We start from the raw sequence: 22,944 nt of genomic DNA on the forward strand, positions 1-22,944 counted from the left end.
TCTGTTCAGCACTAAAGATACCAGAGAAACGATCCCACTACCAGCCATGCAAACCTTTCAAAACATGTTCGGCTTCTTATGAACCGGAAAAACATCAGTTTGCAGGCTGAGATTGCATTGGTTATAACTTCTCTGAGTGTTATTTGAGAACATTTCTGTATTGAGAGTCTTGGGTTATTTGGATTATTTTCTAGTCTCTGCAGTATTGTCAACTTGTGGTGGTAGAAACTTAAGCATCATTTGAAGAGACGTGTTGCCCTGAGCATGAGCCTGAATCCCTGGGGTTGTGCTGGACTGCTGTCAAATTCCTGTTCTTGTTTCTAGGATCTGAATCTGCCAGTGGTGGGATCTCAGCTGGTGGGTCTGGTCCCCAAAAAGGCCATGCTGGATGCAGCAGAATATTATATTAACAAAGAAAATCTATTCATCCTTGAGGAGGATCATAAAATCAGACTGGTAACCTGGCTCTTCAAAACAGAAAGGAGTGAAATACTTGAGTATCCTATGAAATGTATTAATAGGATTCTCCTTTTCCACACATACTTTCCCTCTGTTTTCAGCCTGCCCCTGGCAAAAAAATCTCATAACTATATGTATGGTATATTTTAATGTTGTTATTTTTATATTGAAGTGTGATGTGAACCTAGAAGGCTTTGAGTTGAAGGGCGGACTCAAACAAACAAATAAATAGTTTTCGAAGTTAAAGAAATAATGGGGAATTCTGAACAAATCTGAGAATTATTTCATCTGTTCTGCAGGAAGCACATTTTGAATTTTGATAGACACTCAGACTCTTGGAATTGGAAGAGATAGACATCTAAATAAATAGAAAAAGGGGGTGGGGCAAGGATATGCCTGAGAAGTGGAACAGCTTGAAAGTTCTGTTTAGATTCATGGTGCGGAATGTTGTTATACTTTTTTAAAGGACGTACAAGCACTTGTACAAAATAAATACAGTGGTACCTCGGTTTACAAACACAATTGGTTCCAGAAGTCTGTACTTAACCTGAAGCGTACTTAACCTGAAGCAAACTTTCCCATTGAAAGTAATGGAAAGTAGATTTATCCGTTCCAAACGGTCCGTGGAGTACTTAAACTGAAGCGTACTTAACCTCCTTCTTTGGAGGTCTTTAAGCAGGGGCTTGACAGCCATCTGTCAGGAATGCTTTGATGGTGCTTCCTGTTTGGCAGGGGGTTGGACTGGATGGCCCTTGTGGTCTCTTCCAACTCTATGATTCTATGAAGCGAACTTTCCCATTGAAAGTAATGGAAAGTGGATTAATCCGTTCCAGACGGGTCTGCGGAGTACTTAAACTGAAAATACTCAAACCGAGGCGTACTTAAACCGAGGTATGACTGTAGATAACACACACTCAAAATGGAGAGATAGTTTGTGGGATGTAGGGAGAACTGCACTGTTTTTTGAAATAATTTTCTTGAAGATCTGAAACACCCCCCTCCCCCATTTTGTATTCCCCAGATTATTTCAGTTTATGTTTAGTGCAATGAATCTCTATTCATTTTCCATTCTCAGGTAATCAACCGACTGGGGCTGGGCTCTTTGTCTCCTTTCAATCCCAAGGAGCGCATCATTGAGTATGGATGTTTTCATTGTCCTCCTTCCATTTTTTGTTTCTTTGCTGGGCACTGTACATCTGGCAAGGTTGGCTGGGTTGGGTGCAGGCCCACACACCACAGGATGCTCCTGGAAGTCCACTAGCTTGTCTTACATCAATTTCAATTGCAAACAGGACCATGAGAAGGGCTGGGAAACTGTGGGCAAGTGAGTCTGCGGTTGGCGTGACCCATGTGCTAGCTTGAAAGGAAGGAAGCTATGGGCCACTGGCTTTCCTGCATTTCCTCATTTTTGTCATGCCAAAGTCTGGCACCGCACCTGGGTGTTGCTCTTTGCTTCCAGAGCTTCTCACTCACAGTTTGAGGGTCACATGCACCCCCTGCCCTCATCTGGGGGAGGTTTGAGAGAATGCAAGGCCAATTCCCAGAAAGAGACAAAACAATCCTCCCTGCTCTTGGTTCACCAGGGACACTGCTAGCAAAAAGCACCTGGTCATTGGGCTGTGTTCTGCTAATATTGTAAGTGCTACTATGAATCTTTGCAAAAGAGTTACCATCCTAGACATGGCAAAGAGATGCCTTCTCCTTCCTTGACTTTAGTTCATTCTGTCCTCTTGATGTACGTGAATGTGCTTTTCCGATGTCCTTCTTGTCTTCTGAAGGGATATGGTGCAGGATGGCAAAGAGAGCGGCTGCCTGATGTCCTTGCCTCTTCACACTTTTGTGCAGAAAGTTGGTGCCAGGTCAGCTGCTCCTGGAGGAGGATCAGTATCAGCAGCGATGTCTTCTTTGGTACATGAGTCACTTCTTTTTATTATATTATATAGATTGCTTGTATACCTTGCACATGAATCAGACAGGGTTGGCCTCCAAGTCCAGATGGGAGACTTGAATTCAGACAAAAGTAGAGTGTGATCTGCATTGAGAGTATTGATATCACCTAAATCAGGGCGTCATCAGACAGTGCCATTTCTGCTAGCCCTATCCCCATTAAAGCAATGGTTCTCTTAGCCTCTGGGTTGGGAGGAGAGGAAAAATTATTGTGCTTATTAATATTGCACACATAGAAACAGTAATATGAATAAAAACTGACTCTTATTGAAATAAAAATTGTGCAGTCCAAAAATATGGTTCCAAAGCTTAACTTACAGAATTTGTTCCAAAACAGACACTCCAAACAATAATGTTCTCCAGAGTGGCTGGGGAAACCCAGCCAGATGGGAGGGGTATAAATAATAATAATAATGTTACATCCAAATAGTTGCATAGAATCATGTGCTTGTCTAAGCACAGGTGTAGCCTCTTAGAAATATGAAATTACTTCAAACAGAGCAGACTCTCCCACAGCTTTCATTACAGCCTGAGGGAGACCATTAGCACATGTCCTTTCTTCTCTGGTACTTGTGAACAAAGATCCAACTCCCACAAAATGAAGATTTGCAGCTGAATACTTATCATGTGATCTAAAGTTAAATACCCTGTCACAGAGTTGCAGAGATACAGTCTAAGTTAATTATCAACCTGTTAGGCTCTCTTGCAACTCCTTTGTTTAACTACAGTGGAAGTTTACATGATATGCATTTAGCAGTACAGTACACATACAGAGTTATTTTCCATTTCAATGTACAATTAAACAATTATACTTTACAAAAATCCCATGAAGCTGAAGTTGGTTACTGTTTCCAGTTCCTTATTTACACAAAAGCACAACTCGGTCAAATCAAAGCTTATTGTGGGAAGCAAATCTCCCTTGCCAGTTTCTCGTTTGCCCTGCATCAAGTACATGATGCGAGAGGTGAACAGGAGATGTGGAAGAAGGGAGCACTTGTAATACTGCTAAAGCATTGCTTTAATCAGCTAGATGCAGAGTTTAAAATGGTGTTTTTTATTCTCCCCATACCACACTTGGGGAGATCCAGTGGGTTGGAGTGGTTACAGTGCTGGACTAGGATCTGGGAGACCAGGCTTCAAATCTCCCACCCAACCATGGAGCTCAGTGGGGGACGCTGGGCCAGTCACTGCCTCTCAGCTTACCTACACGTGATCTTAGCCAAAAGGCTGAGAAGCCATCTCAGAGGGTTGTTGTGAGGGTGAAATGGGGAAGGGGAGAGGCACATAAATGCAATAATAAGCAAACAATCAATAAATGTTTACTGAGAAGTAAGTTGCATTTGGCAAAGGTCCCACTTCTCCTGGCTTATGGAAACCCGTTCATTGTACTGATTATGGGTGTAAATCTGTTCTTAATTGTTTCATTTGTTTTAAACAAATGTTGCATATGCTGTTTTGAGCATCTCCATCTACTTCTAGGGGGCAGCGCTGGGCTGCATGGTGGGGCTGATGACCTATGGGAAGCGTCAGTTTGAGGATCTGGACCCAGTCATGAGGCGGCTGGTTCCTCCATTCCATCAGGCAATGAAGGAGCTTCTAGGCCTGGTGGACACAGACTCACTGGCTTTCAGCAGCTACATGGTGAGTGAGACTCACAAGTTTTTGACAGTGGAATTCCTCCTGCATCCTTTACCCCCTTGTTATCTTCCGCAACACCTCTCTCTCTCTCTCTCTCTCTCTCTCTCTCTGCATTGAACAGGAAAGGTAACAGTTTGAGGAACTGGAACAATTTTTATTTATTATTGGTGATGTGATTTCATTTCAATCACCTGGAATGGTGATTGGAAGAGGGGGCAGGTTTTTTTTTAAAAGTGCCTGCATTTCTAGGAGAATGACAAATGTAGGAAGGTAAATCCTGGGACAGGGAGGGATGGGAACGTGCTGCCACAAAGAACAGCCTTGTCTGGCTGGATGCAGCTTGGGCCTTGTTCTGTACACAGAAGGGCAAAGTGGAAGATACTGGGAAGCAGTTCTCATAGCCTGAATTAACTGGACACAGTTAACTGAATATGTTTCTCTCTCTTCACCTTAGGATGCTATGAAGCTCCCTAAGAACACACCTGAGGAGAAAGAAAGGTATGTATCAATATCTCACTTTCCATCTGTTTAACAATCATGGCTACTGTTATAAGAATTTTGAGGTCATATATATATATATATATATATATATATATATATATATATATATAATAATTGTTCATAAAACATGTACATGAATGTACAGAAACATGTCTGAAGCAGCACAGGAAGACAGGCCTGACTGACACCATTTTGACTCTCTCTCTCTCTCTGACCAGGTGTTCCTCTGCAAGGAAGAAGGGGGGTGGGGGGAACCTTCTCATTGTCTCAGGAATTAAAGTGATAATCTCTGGCATCCTGATACCTGAGTGCCAGACAAAAGGGTGTGATTAACTTGGCTGGGAAACAGGGAAATGTAAATATCTCTCTCTTTTGTTGATTAGGTTTTGGGGGCAGGGGGCAGGGTCCAGGATGCTCAGATTACTGCCACCAGACCTCCCCTTTCATGATGTACCTATGATGAATCTAGGGAGGGGGGTCTTGGGCTACACCCCTTCTGTGACATATGGATGATGCTTCTGGGGGGTGGGCTGAAACCAATTTCAAATTTCTTTTTAAGGGCAGAACACCTTTGTTTGGGGTTCCTTCCTTGTTCTCCTGCGTGAGGGGAAGGACCCTGTTGCAACAGCGAAAATAAAGGCTTTGCTTCTCAAACTTCTCTGGTTGGCCTCTGTTATATTCTCCAACCGATGGAGAACCCAATAAGGGAATAAAGGCAGATTTTTGCCTATATCAGCTACTAAATAATCTTTTGTATGTACCTGGTTGCTGAATTTCCCTTAGCTCCTCTCATACATCTACAGATACAGTACCTGGAATAAGCAATGGCTTTTACACTGGTTCAGAGTGATATAGCCACTGTTAGTCATGCTCAGAAATAAATGGACAATCAATAATGTCTATATCACTTAAAGCATGTGATATGGACATGTTGGCCTGAATGCTATGAAGAGATTCCTGCAAGTTATTGAAAGAGAGGGTGGAATGTGGATGCAGCTAAATGGACTAATGGCAGCTTATTTTTGATTAAATATTACTTGAATGAGATTAGGCAATTTTCACTGATTCTCCGTTCCCTGTGCACCCCTGTCTCCAGGGCCGTCTCGCCCATTGACTCTAGTGGCGCGGGGCGCCAGGGCGCTCAGGGGGCGCTGAGGGGTGCCCCAGCAAGTGGGGGAGTTGTGTGGCGGCCTCCCTTTTCCCTCCGCCAGCCGCGCCGCTCAGGGGAGAGCAGGGAGGTAAGCGAGTGGAGCAGGGGCTCTAGGACCCTGTTCCGCTCTGCAGCGCCAGGGTCATCCCTCACCCCGGCACTGCGTTTCATTGGTAGAGGTGACGCCACATGGCAGCAGCTCTACCAATTAAACTGAGCGCCAGGGTCATCCCTGTTGGCGGGAAGGCTTGGATGCTTTCCCACAGCCTGGGGCTCTCTCCGCTGGCTCCACGCGGGGGGGGGGGGAACCATGAGAGGAAATGGCTGTCCTTTCCCCTCTCCTAAAACTACGGAGTGGCCGGGATGCTGGGCCTCTCCGCAGGCCGCGCTCTCCCCTTCCCGGCCCTGTGGCTGTCGGCTCAGCCAAGGCGGAGCCCCGGGGCCTTCCAGCGCGGGGGAGACGGCAAGCGCCTCCAGGGAAGGTGAGAGCTTTCCTTTTTTTTTGAATGGAGGGGAAGAGCTGGAGGTCGAGATTTTTTTTTTAAAAAAAAAGAGTGGGGGTGGTGGGTGCCCGAGGGATCCGTGCAGCAGGGCACCCGATGAGCTTAAGACGGCCCTGCCTGTCTCTTCAGAGGATTTTGGGGAACCTCTGGAACAGTTTGTGAGCTGACATGCAATTGTGGCTGCAGGAAAAAGGAGAAAGCCGCTCAGATGGTGGGGTACAAATGACAAAATCATTATTGTTATTGAAATGTTGACCTCCTTTCTCCCCTCCTTTCTGCTCATGGATCAAAGAGCCTTCCATGCTAACCTTGTGGGGCCTTAATTTAGGGTGGCATTAGCTCAGGGGGCTCAGAGTCCACTTAAGAGTTGCTTTCTGAGCAACTGTCACCAAAAGGCTTGTCCAAATATGTCTGTTAATTGGAAGACTCTTTGCTGCTAAAGCATGGTGTTCCCCTCTGCAATGTGTCTTTTAGGTATCATTTCCTTGTTTGTGTTTTCCAGTCAAATTTACTAGAAATATATTTGGTATATACCTACTTTTGTCTATTTATTCCCTTGCAGGCGGACAGCAGCCATGCAGCTGGGCCTGAAAAGTGCAGTTGCTGTTCCCTTTTCACTGGCAGAAAAAGTTCATTCTTTGTGGCCCCTTTTAAAAGAAATGGCTCAGCAAGGAAATATAGCCTGCAAATCAGATATACAGGTATACGGTCATACCTCAGGTTACAGATGCTTCAGGTTGTGTGTTTTCAGGCTGCGCACCGCGCCGAACCTGGAAGTACCAGAACGGGTTACTTCTGGGTTTCGGCGCGTGCGCAGAAGTGCCAAATCACAACCCGCATGTGCTCTGCGGGATGCGAACGCTGCGGGTTCAAATGTGCCTCCCCCACGGATCACGTTCACAACCCGAGCGTCCACTTTAATAAGTATTTGATGGGTGAGAAGCATTTCTTTAAAAGGGCTGTGTACCTGTTTTATGTTTTTAATAGATCTTTTAGATATATGTGTATAGTTTTCATTCTATTAATGCTTAGTTCCCCCCCCCCCCGTTTTTAAACTGTTCTTATTTTATCTGTAAGCCGCCTTAAGTACCTGTGAGGAGAAAAAGTGGGGTATAAAATAAATAAATAAATAATGTTTCTGTTCTTTTTTAAAATAAATAAATAAATCTGTTTTTGGTCATTTTAATTATATTTAGTCTAAAAATTATATTTGGTCAGGTTTTAATTTTACTTGTTAAAACCAGCCTGGGATTCTGTCAGTGAAGGGCAGTTTAAGCTTTAAATAAATAAATATGATACACTGATTACAAATTTTCTAAAGAAATAATTGTAGATTATATAAGAATTGCAAAGCATTTTGTATGCTAAAAGGTGCCTTGGACATGGCAGATAATTACATTTTATAACTGCTGTTTTGAAATTAGTGTTTTAAAACTGCAGTTTTAAAAGGTTCAGTCCACCATCTTGATTCAAAATGGCACCCCATTTTGTCCAAACATAGATGAAAATCTGCTCCTTGATTTCAGGAACCATCATGCAAAATTTGGTTGCAATATCTTAAGAGGTGTCCAAACATAAAGAGAACAAACAATTTTCAAATATATATATTATATTGTCAGTTATATTGTGTGTGTAGATTTTTTGTAGACATATAAAGGAGTCCTAGGGCTGAAATGTGCTACAAGGAGATAGCATCTTCAGGCTACAGATGAAAGTAGTAATGTCTCAGCAAACCATAAAATAGATAAATTACTATTTTTATCTTGTGAACCTCATTGAGATCTTATGATGAAGGGTTGTATATAAATCTTAATACATAAATACATACTAACATAGAAAGTTCAATGGACGTGGGAATTGTAGTAGAGCATTTCAAGCGCTTCTGCATGAGCCCCAGAATGCTCTTACCAGTTGCTGTTTTGGGTGGTTTTCAGTGGTTCATAGTGACATGAATATTTTACTGATGGTGTTTGAAGTCACAGGCGTCCTCTGTGTGCTTTGTCTACAGGTGGCAGCTAAAGCTTTAGAAGCTGGTGTGTTTGGTGCCTATTTCAATGTTGTCACCAACCTGAAAGATATAACAGATGAAGGCTTTAAGCAAGAGGTAAGAAATGCTCAGGGACGCAGGTGGCGCTGTGGTTAAACCACAGAGCCTAGGGCTTGCCGATCAGAAGGTCAGTGGTTCGAATCCCCGCGACGGGGTGAGCTCCCGTTGCTCGGTCCTAGCTCCTGCCCACCTAGCAGTTCGAAAGCACATCAAAGTGCAAGTAGATAAATAGGTACTGCTCCGACGGGAAGGTAAATGGTGTTTCTGTGCGCTGCTCTGGTTTGCCAGAAGCGGCTTAGTCATGCTGGCCACATGACCTGGAAGCTGTACGCCAGCTCCCTCAGCCAATAACGCGAGATGATCACCGCAACCCCAGAGTCATCCACAACTGGACCTAATGGTCAGGGGTCCCTTTACCTTTACCTAAGAAATGCTCAGACTTTCTGCTCCAGTTAACCTTTAGTTAAATGCTGTGCCCCTGGCTTTGTTCCCAGGGCTGGCTCTAAGGCTAGGCTGGGTGGTGCAGGGCGCTGGGCCACCAGGGGGGCACCGCGCGCTGTGCCCGCCCGCCCACTGCGTCGGGAAACGGAGCAGGTGGGGGCGCCGGAGGGATCTTCGAACCACGGCGCCAGGGCGCCAGATACGCTTAAGGCGGCCCTGATTGTTCATACAGGCAAATCAAATATATTGATTTCAGTTCTCCCAATTTCTATTTTTTTCCAGTCTTAAATTCGCTTTTCCATATTTCCACAACAGCTTACAATTTATTTCTCCCCCTCCCCCCCCCCAAAATCCTCATGGAAATTCTTTAGCATTTAAGGATAATTTTACCTGAATATACACATTTTTCAAAGGAAATTTCCTGTAACATAATGTGTTTGTGTACTGTATGTTATTTTTGCTAATACACACATACCCTAATATATGCATTTTGTGCATGCTACTTGACTGGAAGGCTGCATTGTAAAATCCAGAGAGCTGCAAGTGTCAGAGGATAACTGGCCAACCCAACAGGGGAAAAATAAGTTTTAACCAATAATGGATCTTTAGAATCCACATCCGGGCGTTGACCGAGATTTGCCCGACCTCCAGGCAAATCTATGTTGGACACGCAGGAGGGGATCCCCAACAGGCCACGATAGAACTCTGTTTGAAACGATTCTAAGGAATCAAGATTTAGAGAGCTGTAAATCTGTGAGCCATATGAATTGCCACAAAAGGTCCATCTGACCCCCCCCCTCTTCTTCAAGCACTGAACATGGGTGGAAGTGGGGAGGCAACCTAACTAGCTACACATGGCCTTAAATGTGTTTCTTGTGTGTTGTGTAGGGCTGTTAAATGTAATATTAAGCTGGGACGGGGTGGGGGGGGGAGGCACTTTGAATTGGGACCACAGCTTGTGGGGAGAGGAGGTTTAACTCTTCCCTCCTTTCCCCCAATCCTGATGAAACTCCTGAGGTCTCTTCCAGCTCTATGACTCTGTGGTCAGGGCCGGCCTGCCAATGAGGCAGGGGGAAGCAACGACCTCAGGCAGCAGGATCCACAGGGGACCTGCCTCCTCCTCTGCAGCACACAAGGTGCCACCACACACGAGCACACCAGCACTACAGCGGCCAGAGTCCCGTGTCTGCCAGGGGTTTTCCTTGAGAAGAAGCCCTTGTGGAGTGTCACCCCCCCCCTTGTGGCAGCTGGCCCTTACGGAGTCCCCTCTCCCCGCCCAGTTCCAAGGAGAAGCAGTGGCACTTCAGAGGCTGGATCTGTGGGGGGGGCAGAGGGGGGGTGTTTGGCCTCAGGTGCCCCAGGGTCTTGGGCTGTGCCACTCCTGAGGTTACTCCTTGAGTCACATGGCCCACCCCTTGTTTGTACAGGCTTGGGTACAAGGCTGAGTATGGGGATTGTAGTCCTTACCTGGGAAGGTTGGGTTATGGCTAGAAGACTCTGCCCCCCCCCTGCACACATACTTTCCCCCAGGGCTGCTTCATGCATTTGTGCTTCACACAATTTTAACTCTCCTGTTCTGTGCAGGTGCAAGGGAAACTTTCCCACTTTTTAGAGGAAGCCAAGAAAAGTACTGCATTTGTGCTACATCAGCTGGAGAAGCGGACAATGTGAATGATTCTTCATATCAGGACCTACTTATCTATGGATGTATAAGAACCAATTGTAGTCTTGCCAAGTTGTATGTAGTGCTTGTGATTTCTGTTCTACAGCTGCAAATGCAGAGTTCCATGTGCCCCAATTCTAGTCTTGCACATTGCTTCCTTGGTGGCAGCCGGGGGGGGGGGCTTGTTGTTCTTGTTCACCCCCCTTGAACCAAAGTAGCCCCATCCAGACTACTAGGATAACAGGAGGATGCATTATTCTGTGACTCACAAAATATTTTTGATAACTTTCTGTAGAAAGTTTGAGATCTAGAAGAGGGAAGGATGCTATAGCTCAGTTGCTTTCGATAGTGTTCATAATGAAGTTCAGCTTGCTGTTGTGAGGACCAGCACCAAAGTCTCCAGCCCTGGCTTCTGGTTGCCTTAATGGCAAAGCTCCCACGAAAGTGGAGACTGTTAGCGAAGATAAACAAGTATGATTTGAAGGTAATTGTCCTTGCAAGCTCCCCCCTCAGGGCCCGGGGGGGGGGATCGTCTCGGTACCTGGCTTTCGCTCCAACATGGATGTGAGAGTTAGGGACACACCAAGTGCAAAACCACTTTGCCTCTCGGTAATCCCCCAATGCCACCATTAAGAGCAGTGATTATTCTGTACATTAAGAGATTAATTAGAATTAATGCACAGACGCATGCTAGTACTGTAATGTTGGGACAAGATTAAGGACTGCCAAATCGAAACAGCTACAAGGTCGTACAGATTTAAATTGGAAAGATGACTTCATTCAAGCAACATGATGGTATGTGTTGGGGGGGGGGGAGCCAATCACTTCATTATAAATCCTTTGTTACATAACCCCCCCTTCTTCACTAAAGCAAGTGAAGAAAGGAGATGGAAGTACAGATATAGATTATAATTGTAAATGGAACTGTGTGAGGAAAATATTAACATTTGGAATAATTATAAAAGGGTTTGGAGCCTCTGCAGAAAATTACTTGCCCCCTGATTGAGGGGACGAGGGACTGAATTTCGAAGACTTGTCAGGGCTCTGGTGGGACACCAGATCATTCTTCTACAAATAATTATAATTAATTGTTTTGAATGGATGTGGAGGGGAGAACTTGGAGGCCTGCCAGGGCTTGGGCAGAACATTTTACAGCTGCATCAGAAGAGTTGAGAACAGAGAGAGAGATCTCTCCAGAGTACCTTTGAGTCAACAGAGCCGCAAGGCACAAAGGAGATCAGGAATAACTAATATGAACCTAATATTTGATAAAGAATGATCAAATACTGATGGAAATTAAAACCTCACACAGGAAGAAAAAGGGGTAACTTCACTTGCGAATATACAAATTACTATATGTGTTAATGCAAATTGAAGTTAATTATTGTAGCTGTGGTATAAGGGAGTGGATTGTATTTGGTCTGAGCAACAGTCTGGAGGCAGAATTAAGACCCTGAAGTGCAGCACGTGGGAAGCCACACAATATTACAATTTGGCTATGTAATTGATTTGTATTTGAATTGGTATTGCTCTTTGGTATTAATATAATATGGTGCATATTGGATTTTTGTAATTGAAATTTAATAAAAATGATTTAACAAAGTCTCCAGCCCTGGGGTGTAATTTGAATGGCAGACACATCTAAGATGCCTTTCTGTAAAGTGGGAATAAATACTTGTAAATTGCTCTGTGTTCTAGTAAATGCTTGTTATATAAAATATGTCCAATGTATCAGTCAGAGCCCAACTTTGTTGCATTGTGCTTGCTCTAACTCAGAAGTCTGTAGTATCTCTGTGTTGTATTGATCAGTAACGATTGGCTTTGCCCGGATTTATTCACAATGATTTCCCTTCACAATAAAGCTATAAAGAACTGTGTTATATGCCGTCATATGAGTCATTAATAGATCCAGCTAGCACAGAAGGGGACGACAGAGGACGAGATGGCTGGACAGTGTTCTTGAAGCTACGAACGTGAGTTTGACCAAACTGTGGGAGGCAGTGGAAGACAGGAGTGCCTGGCGTGCTCTGGTCCATGGGGTCACGAAGAGTCGGACACGACTAAACAACAACAAAAGCACACTGATTTCTGAGCTCTGAAAGGTTGCAAGCAGGACTTTCTTTCAGCTGGAACCTCTCAGGTGGGAGACATTGCCATTCTGAAAGAACAAGGGAGGCGTCCAGGGTGAGTTCCAGCACCTCTTTTTCCAGAAAAATAGCACTAGTTGCAAGCAAAGATGTTTCCTCGTCTTGTATGTGCAGCAAGGCAGCTGCTCTTCTGCTGAGCGGCAGCCATGAGGGGCAGATTCATGTATTTATCACACCTAATATCTGCTTTTATTTATTACCCCTCTAATTACAGCAAGTAATCTACATTGCATTTATCAAGTATCTGTGCTCAAACTATTGTACTTTGCTCTTGTTGAAGAGTACACAAAGTGGCATGTGAAAGGACCCTGCTCAATAACCTCCAAGTCATCTGTTGTCGAAATTTTCAGCCCATTCCCTGCTGGGGTGTGTTACAGTGTCAGAAGTCTTGCTCTCTCCCTGTGTGAGGGCTCAGCAGTTATGCCCTTTGGTCTGACTTGCGTCACTGTGTAAGCAGGGTGGAAACAAAGATAAGCTCCTTTGTCAAGACAAATTGACTCCAGCTCTTGCTTCCGCTCCAAACTTTGAATAATTCTGCATTCAGAGCTCACCAACTAGAATAAGTTGCTCCTCCTGTATTTCATGTACTGTATGATTCCTGTCTCATGTGCTTACAGGGAACCTTTAATTCACTCTCTGCATAAGTAATCTGCAATATGTCTCTTACTGGGCTGAGTTCAAGGTGCTGCTTTTGGTGTCTAAAGCCCTATACAGGTTGGGTCCGGACCACCTGAAAGATCCTCTCACCCCTTATATGCCCACCTGATCCCTGTGCTCTGCACGGCCTTTAGTGTTGTGGTACCTGCCCCAGGGAATGGACCTCCTTCTTTCTGCAGAGCCCTTAAATTTAGCTCTTTTCCAGTCTGCATCTGCACTGGAATTGTTTTAATCAAAGTTGTATCGCACTGCTGACAATAAGTGTTGGAAATGTAAAGAAAAAGAAGGGACTTTTTACCACATGTGGTGGACATGCCCCAAAGTAAAAGACATCTGGGAAAAGATTTATAATGAAATGAAAAAAGTGTTGAAAAACACCTTTATTAAAAAAACAGAGGCCTTTTTACTTGGAATAGTAGGGGGAGAAATCCCCAAGAAAGACATTATATTCTTTTTGTATGCCACAACAGCTGCTAAAATACTACTCACCAAGAATTGGAAGACACCAGAGATACCTACGATAGATGATTGGCAAATGAAGATGATAGACTTTATGGAACTCGCTGAAATGACTGGGAGACTACGTGGCCAGACAGAAGAGACAGTGGAAGAAGATTGGAAAAAAATTAAGATGCATTTGAAAAAATATTATAAGATTTAGAAGATTATGTCCTTGTGAAGATATATAAGTTATATGCATTAAAATAGGATTTGAAGTAGTGTTAGATAGTATAGAATTTAGAAATTGGTTAATAAAGTAAGGAATAATTAAATAAAGTTTTGATTACTAAAGATGAGGAATAAACTGCTAAAGATGTATTATAATGAAAATCAGAAAGAAGGGAATGAGGGAAGTCATCTAAAGAAGTAAGTGAAATTAAGGTATATATAAGAAATACTGTATTGAAGTAAATGGCATTTTACTTCAATGGCTCCTCTTCATCCTGGAGAGAAGTGACTAGTGGGGTGCCACAGGGTTCTGTCTTGGGCCCAGTCTGATTCAACATCTTTATCAATGACTTGGGTGATGGGCTTGAGGGCATCCTGATCAAGTTTGCAGATGACACCAAATTGGGAGGGGTTGCTAATACCCCAGAGGATAGGATCACACTTCAAAATGACCTTAACAGATTAGACAACTGGGCTAAAGCAAACAAGATGAATTTTAACAGGGAGAAATGTAAAGTATTACACTTGGGGGGGGGGCGGGGGGGAATGAAAGGCACAAATACAGGATGGGTGACACCTGGCTTGAGAGCAGTACATGTGAAAAGGATCTAGGAGTCTTGGTAGACCACAAACTTGACATGAGTCAACAGTGTGATGCAGCGGCTAAAAAAGCCAATGCAATTCTGGGCTGCATCAATAGGAGTATGGCATCTAGATCAAGGGAAGTAATAGTACCACTGTATTCTGCTCTGGTCAGACCTCACCTGGAGTACTGTGTCCGGTTCTGGGCACCACAGTTCAAGAAGGATACTGGCAAGCTGGAACATGTCCAGAGGAGGGCAACCAAAAAGGTTAAAGGCCTGGAAACGATGCCTTATGAGGAACGGCTTAGGGAGCTGGATATGTTTAGCCTGGAGAAGAAAAGGTTAAGGGGTGATATGATAGCCATGTTCAAATATTTAAAAGGATGTCACATAGAGGAGGGAGAAAGGTTGTTTTCTGCTGCTCCAGAGAAGCGGACACGGAGCAATGGATTCAAACTACAAGAAAGAAGATTCCACCTAAACATTAGGAAGAACTTCCTGACAGTAAGAGCTGTTCGACAGTGGAATTTGCTGCCAAGGAGTGTGGTGGAGTCTCCTTCTTTGGAGGTCTTTAAGCGGAGGCTTGACAGCCATCTGTCAGGAATGCTTTGATGGTGTTCCCTGCTTGGCAGGGGGTTGGACTGGGTGGCCCTTGTGGTCTCTTCCAACTCTGTGATTCTATGATTCTAATCTTGGAAGGATGCCGAGTTTCCTGATTTACAACAGAAAATGGTAGCGGTGGATCTCCATGAAAATGTCTAAGAAAAAGAAACGATCGACTTCATCTCCACAAGTTAGCCCACAGTAGAAGTGCAAGCAGAGTAAACTGGATGATTTCATAAGAGCCCAGAATTCAGAACCTACTACAACAAACAGAGTTCATTCCCAGTTAGGCATGGAAGCTTTAACGGGTGGAGACCACCCAGGGGAGAACGCTGAGATGAGCGCCCATGAACTATCTTATGAAGTATTACCCGAGAGGGCACCATTCTATGCGGAAATACTCGCGGACCACTGCCTGATGACTGCAAGAACAGTGGAGGAAATTACGGTAACACCAACCTAGAAAAGATAATGTCACTCCTGGCTGAGTTGGTGCTTTTGGCAGCCAGAAATAGCTCCCTCAGTACTAAGGAGACTGACTGCAGCGTTGCCCTCCCCCAAGACCACTGTGCATAGGGGTGTAACCAGTTTGGATCTGACAACCAAGAGACGACAAAGAGCAAAAATAACAAAAGTGAAAGTAGGGACTTGATCCTACAAAGCACCCAAGTAGCTCTCGACATACTGTATAGCCCTTCAACGGTATGCTGCCTTATTGGAAATCAATCACTAGTGTGAAGAGAAACTTTAAGCTCTTACTAAATATCCAGTGCGACAATGTGATTGTGATAAACCTGCTTTGCATGGACTTCCAGCACACTAGACTCATGCTGATATTTTCGGACTCGGCTACTCCTAAAAAGCTCCTGAAATATAGGGCTCTCTTACAGGACTATAATATTGAGTTGAGGCGAGTTTTTAAAGACACAGAACGGAAACCCATCCAGAAGATATTCAAATTCAACTACCGGTACCTGTATCTGGGAATTACATTCCATCATAGGCTTCTCTGGTCCACGCACTATGCAATGGTGGTGAATGCCAGTAAGATGTCTATGCAGGCCATGATGCGTTTTTTCATAACAAGAGGTAATCCGCATATCCCTTCTGCCCTTAAGGTCTTCAACGCCAAAATTATACCTCAGTTGCTCTATGGTATTCCAGTCTGGCTGCCAGGGTTTACCCAGTTGGTGGAACAAGTGCAGGCAACTTTCCTCTTCAAGATTTCACTGTCCCACGCTGTGTACCCTATGCAGCCTTGTGTCTAGAGGGAGGTCAACACAAGGTAGAGACTGTCACCTGGGCGAGATTTCTTCTATGCTGGTTAAACATCTGCCTTACATCAGATAAAAATCCTCTTTTCAGTGAAGTTTTGTTAGACCCCTTTCTTTCCCCAGGGCTACAACAGTTTAACAAGAAGGTACAGCAAATGGCTTTAGATACCTATTAGGTCCATAAATTACCATACAGCATATATTCAACACAAAAGACAGCGACCATTTCTTGTTGAAAAAGGACAGCTGGACATATAAAGGGCCCCATTATCTTCAGTAGCTGAGGGCCTCATCAAACCTAAATCTTAATCTGGCCCTGATCACAGTGCACATTACATGTCTAGGCATAGCTTAGATGGGCTTTGTAAACCTATTTGCAAGGAATTTCACAGCTGTATCTGCAAGCCTTCTCAAAACATTAACGTAATAATGCAAAATTAACATCTTCCCATCCATCTGCTTGAGAAGCTGAGCTTTTCACAGACCTTTTCAATGTCTCTGAAGCTGATATTCTTGCCATCTTGGAGGGAGAGGGGTTGCAGGAAGTAAAGCCGGTTGCTGTTGAAAAAACCCAAACCATTTTTCAATGTACAGTACCTAGTGGCAGTGTCAAGGAATGCATTGAATTCTCCCATTTTTTCCAGGGATGGGTGGTAACCCGACTCCCAACACCTCTGGAGCACTTCATGGGCCAAAGAAAGGCAGATAACCCTCCCCGTGGCTCTTGCTGCCTAAACTCATGGGACCCTTGCTGCTGGGGCCTCTTTAAGGGCTCCACACAGCATAAGCAGGCATGGGCAAACTCAGCCATCGAGATGTTTTGGCCTACAACTCCCATCATCCCTACCTAACAGGACCAGTGGTCAGGGGTGATGGGAGTTGTAGTCCTAAAACATCTGGAGGGCCAAGTTTGCCTATGCCTGGTATAAGGATTGACCCCCACTCCGCAAGGCCATCTTGAGGCTCCCCCGGGGGGAATCCCTGGAGTTCTTAATAAACCTCACCCAGTTCTGCAGGCCTCCGCTGCTCCTCTGGCACATGCGCACAAGCTTCCCCTGTGTGTTTCCCTCCCTTGGCTGCTCCACCTGCACATTCACACCCACCTTCAATTCCTGCTGCTCATGTATGTAAAATGTATTTCCCTCCTATTATCATTGGGCCAGACTAAATATAGCTCACTGAATCAAGGTGTTTCCTTTTCATACCACACCTCAGGCAGGTTTGCATTGTCATTCTGTACCTAGGTGACCGCAGTGTGCTGGGGTGTGTGTGTGTGGAGTTTGCATTTAAAAGAATGTACGCAAACTGGAAATAATGGAAGGGAAAGTTGAAAAGTCAACAAAATGCCTTTTACTAAGCTTGCTCTCCAAAGGTGACACTGGTTCACCCTGCTCTCTGATTGGTAGGAAAGGATTTAATTGCTGAAGGTGTGGTTATATAAATGAAGGAAGCTTATTGTATGATCCCCTAAGGAAGAATCCACCAGGACAGGACCGCAGGTTGGTACTGTATGCAGTTTCAGTATTGAGCTGGGGGAGAAGACGATGGAAGACACCCCTCTTCTTCCAGGCATTTGAGGGAATATTATTGCACTTGTAGCTACTTTTGTGTTGCAGTCTGGGGGGGGGGGGGAGGTATTCTTGTTTTATTGTTAAAACGTTGTGTTTTGAGTTTGTATGCCAGTCACCCAGAAATGCTTTGTAATAGCATATAAATAAATCAAATAATTTTTCAGTTGCATGCCTTCTATTTAGGAGAACCAGATATATAAAGATATATAAACCTTTATTTTTTTATTCAGCTTAAGTTTGTTGGTGTGCACGTATAATTCAAAATCCAGCATACCCCTAAAGACCAAGTTAAGCTAGCACCAACTTTTATATTTGGCTCTCCTGACTGGGGAAGGTATAGCAACTCTTTTGCTTGTCAAAGCAAAAAAACCTATTTTAACAAAAGGTGAAAAGGTGGGCCCCACTCACCCGATAGTTTTCATGCGGTGCTGTTGCTAGGACTTGTCAATGGATGATTCAACGTTATGAGGTTTCAGAGTTTTGCCCCCATAAAAAGCATTGCCAATCTCAGCTGTTGCCTTGAGCTGATTCTTAGGGCTCTTTCAGGTGACATTTTCTCTTTCTTTCTCACTGCCTTCCCAGCTGCCCTGGTCCATTTTCTGAGTCGCTCCTCATAGCTGTGATCCCGGTAGGTTGTGACTCAGAAAGTCGAGGGAGTTACGTTGTGGAAAGGAAGCCCTGAAACACTTGCTGAGAAAATGCAGGAACTTCCCTGGGTCCCCTTTCCCTCTTTATCGCCAGTTTTGTTGCTTGCTAAGCCTTCACAGCCAAGCAACAAAGTCCACTTTAAAAAACAAAAACAGACGCCCTGTCACATTTTATTGTCAAATTAACAAAGACGGTGGTTCACCACAGACGTAAAAGCAGGGATTGCTGGGCAATGGCAGTTTTGTGAGAGGTGGGTTTGGGAACAAGGGCTCTCCTGCAGTAAATGGTCAGTAACTACAGTTCCTTCCCATTGAAAATGTGAATGTTGCCAACTAAATTAACTGTGGTAGGAGGTACTGTATAGGGTTCTGATTATTGCATGTTGAAGTTCATCCCACAGATCACTGTGGAAGTGCAAAATTCACTTGAAAATTGCTTAGGGGCTTCTGTAGACAGCTTGGTGATTTTTCTGCCTATTGTAGCAATCATAATGAGCTAGATGCTGTACAATTTTTAATTGTATTTGTATTGTTTCTTTTGTTTCTTGTATATTGTATTTTATTGTATTATTATCCTAATACAATTAAATATCAAAGAAGGAATAAAAGAAACAATAAAATATAATTAAAAACCAATATACTTCATGTGATGGATGTGCTGTATGCAAGCACAAACAAACCGTCGGCCACCTGAATGAAGCTTGTGCGTGGACCATTTTGGGACCCCCTGTGATAGATGTGGCACAGAATTCAGTTTGCCTGGGAGATGTCAAAGCACACTTGCCATTTCCCGTTGTGTCAACTGGTTATTAGGGATGCTTTCTGGCTGTGCTTCCTTAAGCTGTCTCAAAATGGTCTTTCTTGTTGGCTTCTTACTCAAAGCCCTAGGTTGTCTCCCCTGCCAAAAAGTGGGGGGTGTAGGGTTGCCATATTTCAAAAAGTAAAAACCAGGACACCCCGAAAGTTGTTGAGCTTTTCTTTAGGAAGTCCCCAAAATTGTTATACTAAAGTGTTGCCTCCCCCCACATCAGTTCCACCTTTGAATTCCCAGTCATGTCTGGGAAAATCCGGAAGTCTTGCAGCCCTAGTGGGGATGGGAGAGAAATAAGGATGAGTCATCTCTGGCTGTCACCTTTGCCTTCTCGGGCCATTTTACCTCCCCTGGCAACATATCACCAGCCTATTTAGGTACCTCACCAGATAATATACGGGACCAGCCCTGGCCAGCTAGTTTGACCACTTTAGCAGCCCTGGCCTTGTTCAGACCACAGAGTTGGAAGGAAAGAAAGTTAGAAGTCATGCAATCCAGTCACCCCACTCCCTTTCCTAAGAGAAACCTAAAGCTAACAGTTTAAAAGGCACAGAGAAACAGTTCTGAGCTATACTGGCAGTTTTGGAGACAATTTTCTAGCTGGAGTTAGCTGAATCTGACTGGGGTGCAGCCTTGGGGGTTTCTTACACCTGATGCCTGGGAATCTGATGCAGAGTTAGTAGCTGTGTTGCCTGTGGTTGGGGGTGTTGATGGGTCCCCACTCTTCTCTGCTTGTGTAGCACAGGTAAAGGTAAAGGGGCCCCTGACCATCAGGTCCAGTCGTGTCCAACTCTGGGGTTGCGGCGCTCATCTCGCTCTATAGGCCAAGGGAGCCGGCGTTTGTCCACAGACAGCTTCCAGGTCATGTGGCCAGCATGACAAAGCTGCTTCTGGCGAACCAGAGCAGCGCACGGAAACGCCGTTTACCTTCCCGCCGGAGCGGTCCCCATTTATCTACTTGCACTTTGATGTGCTTTCGAACTGCTAGGTGGGCAGGAGCTGGGACCGAGCAATGAGAGCTCACCCCGTTGCAGGGATTCGAACTGCTGACCTTCTGATCAGCAAGCCCTAGGCTCTGTGGTTTAACCCACAGCGCCACCTGGGTCCCTTGTGTAGCACATACAGCACCCTTTTAAAAAGAGCTGGGAGTCCAGAAGCCTCTTGTTCAAATATCACTTCTGCTATGAACTGACAGAGGGGCTTCAGGTAATCCACCCAGAGGGGCTTCATCCCCAACAAGGTAATGCATGTTCTAACTTACCTTACCAAAGCACCATAAGGAAGACCAGTTAATGCATGTGAACCACTTTGGAAATTTGAAAGCAATATACAAATGCTAAGTGCTCTTATTAAATAAAATCAACAGTATAAAAACTGTGTAAATTTCCAGTGCTCTATATCTCATCCAATGAAAATGACCTGCAACATCATATAAAAATCCTCTGGGAATAAATGTCCTTGAACTGACTGGACTCATGTCTGAATAGACTTCCCATATGACTGCAACCATTGATGGCCTGAGCAACTCTCATCACTGTGGAAAATAGAGAACCCTTAATGATCTCATTATAAATGTGCAGCCTAAAATGATGCAAAGATAGCGACATGTAAGTCATAAAATCATAGAATTGTAGAGTTGGAACAAAAGCCTTTAATATAAGTAATGCAAGTACCATTTGAATAAATGATAAATGGACACTGCAAGGGCAATCTGGATTCACTGAATACATTCTCCTTTTGCAGCTATTGACATAGCCCTGCCAGAACAGGGTTGGAAGCCTTGGGTGAGAGAGAGAAGAGAAGAGAAGACAGGTGGGGACAGGACAGGACTCTTCTAGCAACTAAACAGTCTGACTTCATTGCAGGTCGAGACCTTCTCTTCTGACATGTGGAACCCCAATTCAGGTAAACTTTGCCTTGTCAACATATCTGGTGGAGGCAGTTTTTGGGCTCTGGCTTCAGTGGCAAGTTGATTCACCACATTGTAACATATTTAAATGACCTAGATCAGTGCAGACAAACAGCCCACACATGAGATTGGGGCCTCCACACACACACACACACACACACACACACACACACACACACAGATGGGGTAGTTCTATTTGAAAATAAATCTAGTATATTATTTATACCACTATAGGTATGTAACGAAATGGACTCTGAAGAAAGTTTACTTTTTGTTCACAAATAAGCATTGACCTTTGCAGTTACCCAGCTGGGAAGCATCTGCAGGGTCTGATACTGACTTACCTTGCAGGTCTGCTGTGAGTAGAAATGGCACACCGGGCATGAAAAGTGGTCAGAAAACCCCCCAGGGAGGCAGTGAAAACATGCCTATCCCAGAGTGTGGGTCATGGTTTCCTGAGAGAAGACCTCCCCCATTTCTGGCTCCAATGCATCAGCTAGATCAAACCAGTTAGACGAAGGCATGGCCCCCAACTGTATGATTTTGTTTTACTCTCTGGCAGGAATGCCAGGTGGGATGCCGCCACCGCAGCCTTACCCTCCTGCTCCTGGACCATACCCTGGGCCATACTCTGGACCAGGCATGCAGCCCTGCCCACCCCCAGGGTACCCTGGCCAGCCGCCTCCCCCCTCTGGATTCCCTGGGCCCTGTGCGCCCCCTCCTCATGGACCGCCCCACCACGGACACCATCCTCCACCTGGAATGCTCCCTGGAGGCTGCCCTCCCCCACCGCCTGGTTGCCATCCTCCTGGAAGTCACCATGGGCATCACAAAAAGCAAAAGCACCACAAGCATGGGCATGGGCACCACGGCAAAAAGGTAAGGACTTGAAGGTGTCTGCCCGAGTCGAGCTGCAGAAGAAAGGCCGCTCCAGTGGCTATGAGCCTACAGGGCTGCAGTGCAAGGGCGACCAGGCAGTCAGTGAAGGCGTGGGAAATGTGAAGGTAGTCTAAGGAGAAAGCGGATGCCGGGGGTTATCTTTCCATGTAATGCCCCATTCATTACTCGAAATCTTCATCATAACAAGCAGGCAGAAATAAAACTAAAGAGGTGAACTTAGAGTGGGTTGAAAATGCAGGAGGAGAAGAAAATACAACAGAAACAAATAAATATGATGGCATCTGTTTCTCTTTCAGCACCATGGCAGTTCTAGCAGCAGCAGCTCTGATTCAGACTGAGGAAGGTGCCTGTTCCAGCTGCACGCCTGCAATCGAGACCTGTTCTGACATTCCACCATTGTCTTTCCCATGGTCCAGTAATCATGTAATACTTTGGTCAGTTTGTAGCAATTCAAAAAGAAATGTTTAAAAAGCCATGTGATATCAAGTTTCCTTTCCATTTTCCATATCCATTCCTGTATCCATTCCTATCCGTTTCCATCTTACCCCTGAAATAAAGGCATAATTTAGATACCCACCTTGACAAAGACTGAAATCCTTGCATTTTGCAGGAGTAAAACTCCTAGTCACATATGGAACATGCTTCACATGAATATTTACATCAAATGCATGCATGGGACCCAGGTGGCGCTGTGGTTAAACCACTGAGCCTAGGGCTTGCTGATCAGAAGGTCGGCGGTTCGAATCCCTGCGACGGGGTGAGCTCCCGTCGCTTGGTCCCAGCTCCTGCCAACCTAGCAGTTCGAAAGCACGTCAAAATGCAA

At 44.7% G+C, this 22,944-nt stretch overlaps 1 protein-coding gene and 2 long non-coding RNA genes across 9 annotated transcripts in view; 2 read left to right on the plus strand and 1 right to left on the minus strand.

Annotated features, from left to right (window-relative positions):
* The window catches only part of FTCD (formimidoyltransferase cyclodeaminase), a 25,614-nt gene extending 13,419 nt beyond the window's left edge, over window positions 1-12,195 (plus strand). For all 5 annotated transcript variants that reach the window (XM_088662266.1, XM_060282450.2, XM_035139577.3 and 2 more), the window contains 8 exons: window positions 325-456; window positions 1,535-1,596; window positions 2,238-2,367; window positions 3,886-4,047; window positions 4,499-4,542; window positions 6,761-6,899; window positions 8,207-8,302; window positions 10,271-12,195. In XM_088662266.1, the coding sequence (XP_088518392.1) occupies window positions 325-456; window positions 1,535-1,596; window positions 2,238-2,367; window positions 3,886-4,047; window positions 4,499-4,542; window positions 6,761-6,899; window positions 8,207-8,302; window positions 10,271-10,357 (852 nt within the window). In that variant the 3' untranslated portion in view covers window positions 10,358-12,195. The remainder of the gene's footprint in view (window positions 1-324; window positions 457-1,534; window positions 1,597-2,237; window positions 2,368-3,885; window positions 4,048-4,498; window positions 4,543-6,760; window positions 6,900-8,206; window positions 8,303-10,270) is intronic.
* LOC132593162 (uncharacterized) lies at window positions 3,885-18,750 on the minus strand. 2 transcript variants are annotated; one of them, XR_015948283.1, is made up of 5 exons: window positions 18,263-18,598; window positions 16,769-16,841; window positions 15,984-16,273; window positions 8,107-8,266; window positions 3,885-4,526 (listed from the first exon to the last, which is right to left on the minus strand). It is a non-coding gene; the product is annotated as an uncharacterized LOC132593162 (long non-coding RNA). The 2 variants fall into 2 exon arrangements; XR_009558531.2 differs by lacking the exons at window positions 3,885-4,526; window positions 8,107-8,266 and adding an exon at window positions 12,165-12,507 and having other exon boundaries at window positions 18,263-18,750.
* LOC148687448 (uncharacterized) lies at window positions 12,400-22,697 on the plus strand. 2 transcript variants are annotated; one of them, XR_015948260.1, is made up of 4 exons: window positions 12,400-12,533; window positions 21,056-21,217; window positions 21,784-22,100; window positions 22,418-22,697. It is a non-coding gene; the product is annotated as an uncharacterized LOC148687448 (long non-coding RNA). The 2 variants fall into 2 exon arrangements; XR_015948254.1 differs by lacking the exon at window positions 12,400-12,533 and adding an exon at window positions 17,528-17,782.
* The last annotated feature ends 247 nt before the right edge of the window (window positions 22,698-22,944 follow it).

The sequence above is a fragment of the Zootoca vivipara genome, chromosome 1, assembly GCF_965207765.1.
Source record: "Zootoca vivipara chromosome 1, rZooViv2.hap1.1, whole genome shotgun sequence".
Taxonomy (NCBI): Eukaryota; Metazoa; Chordata; class Lepidosauria; order Squamata; family Lacertidae; genus Zootoca; species Zootoca vivipara.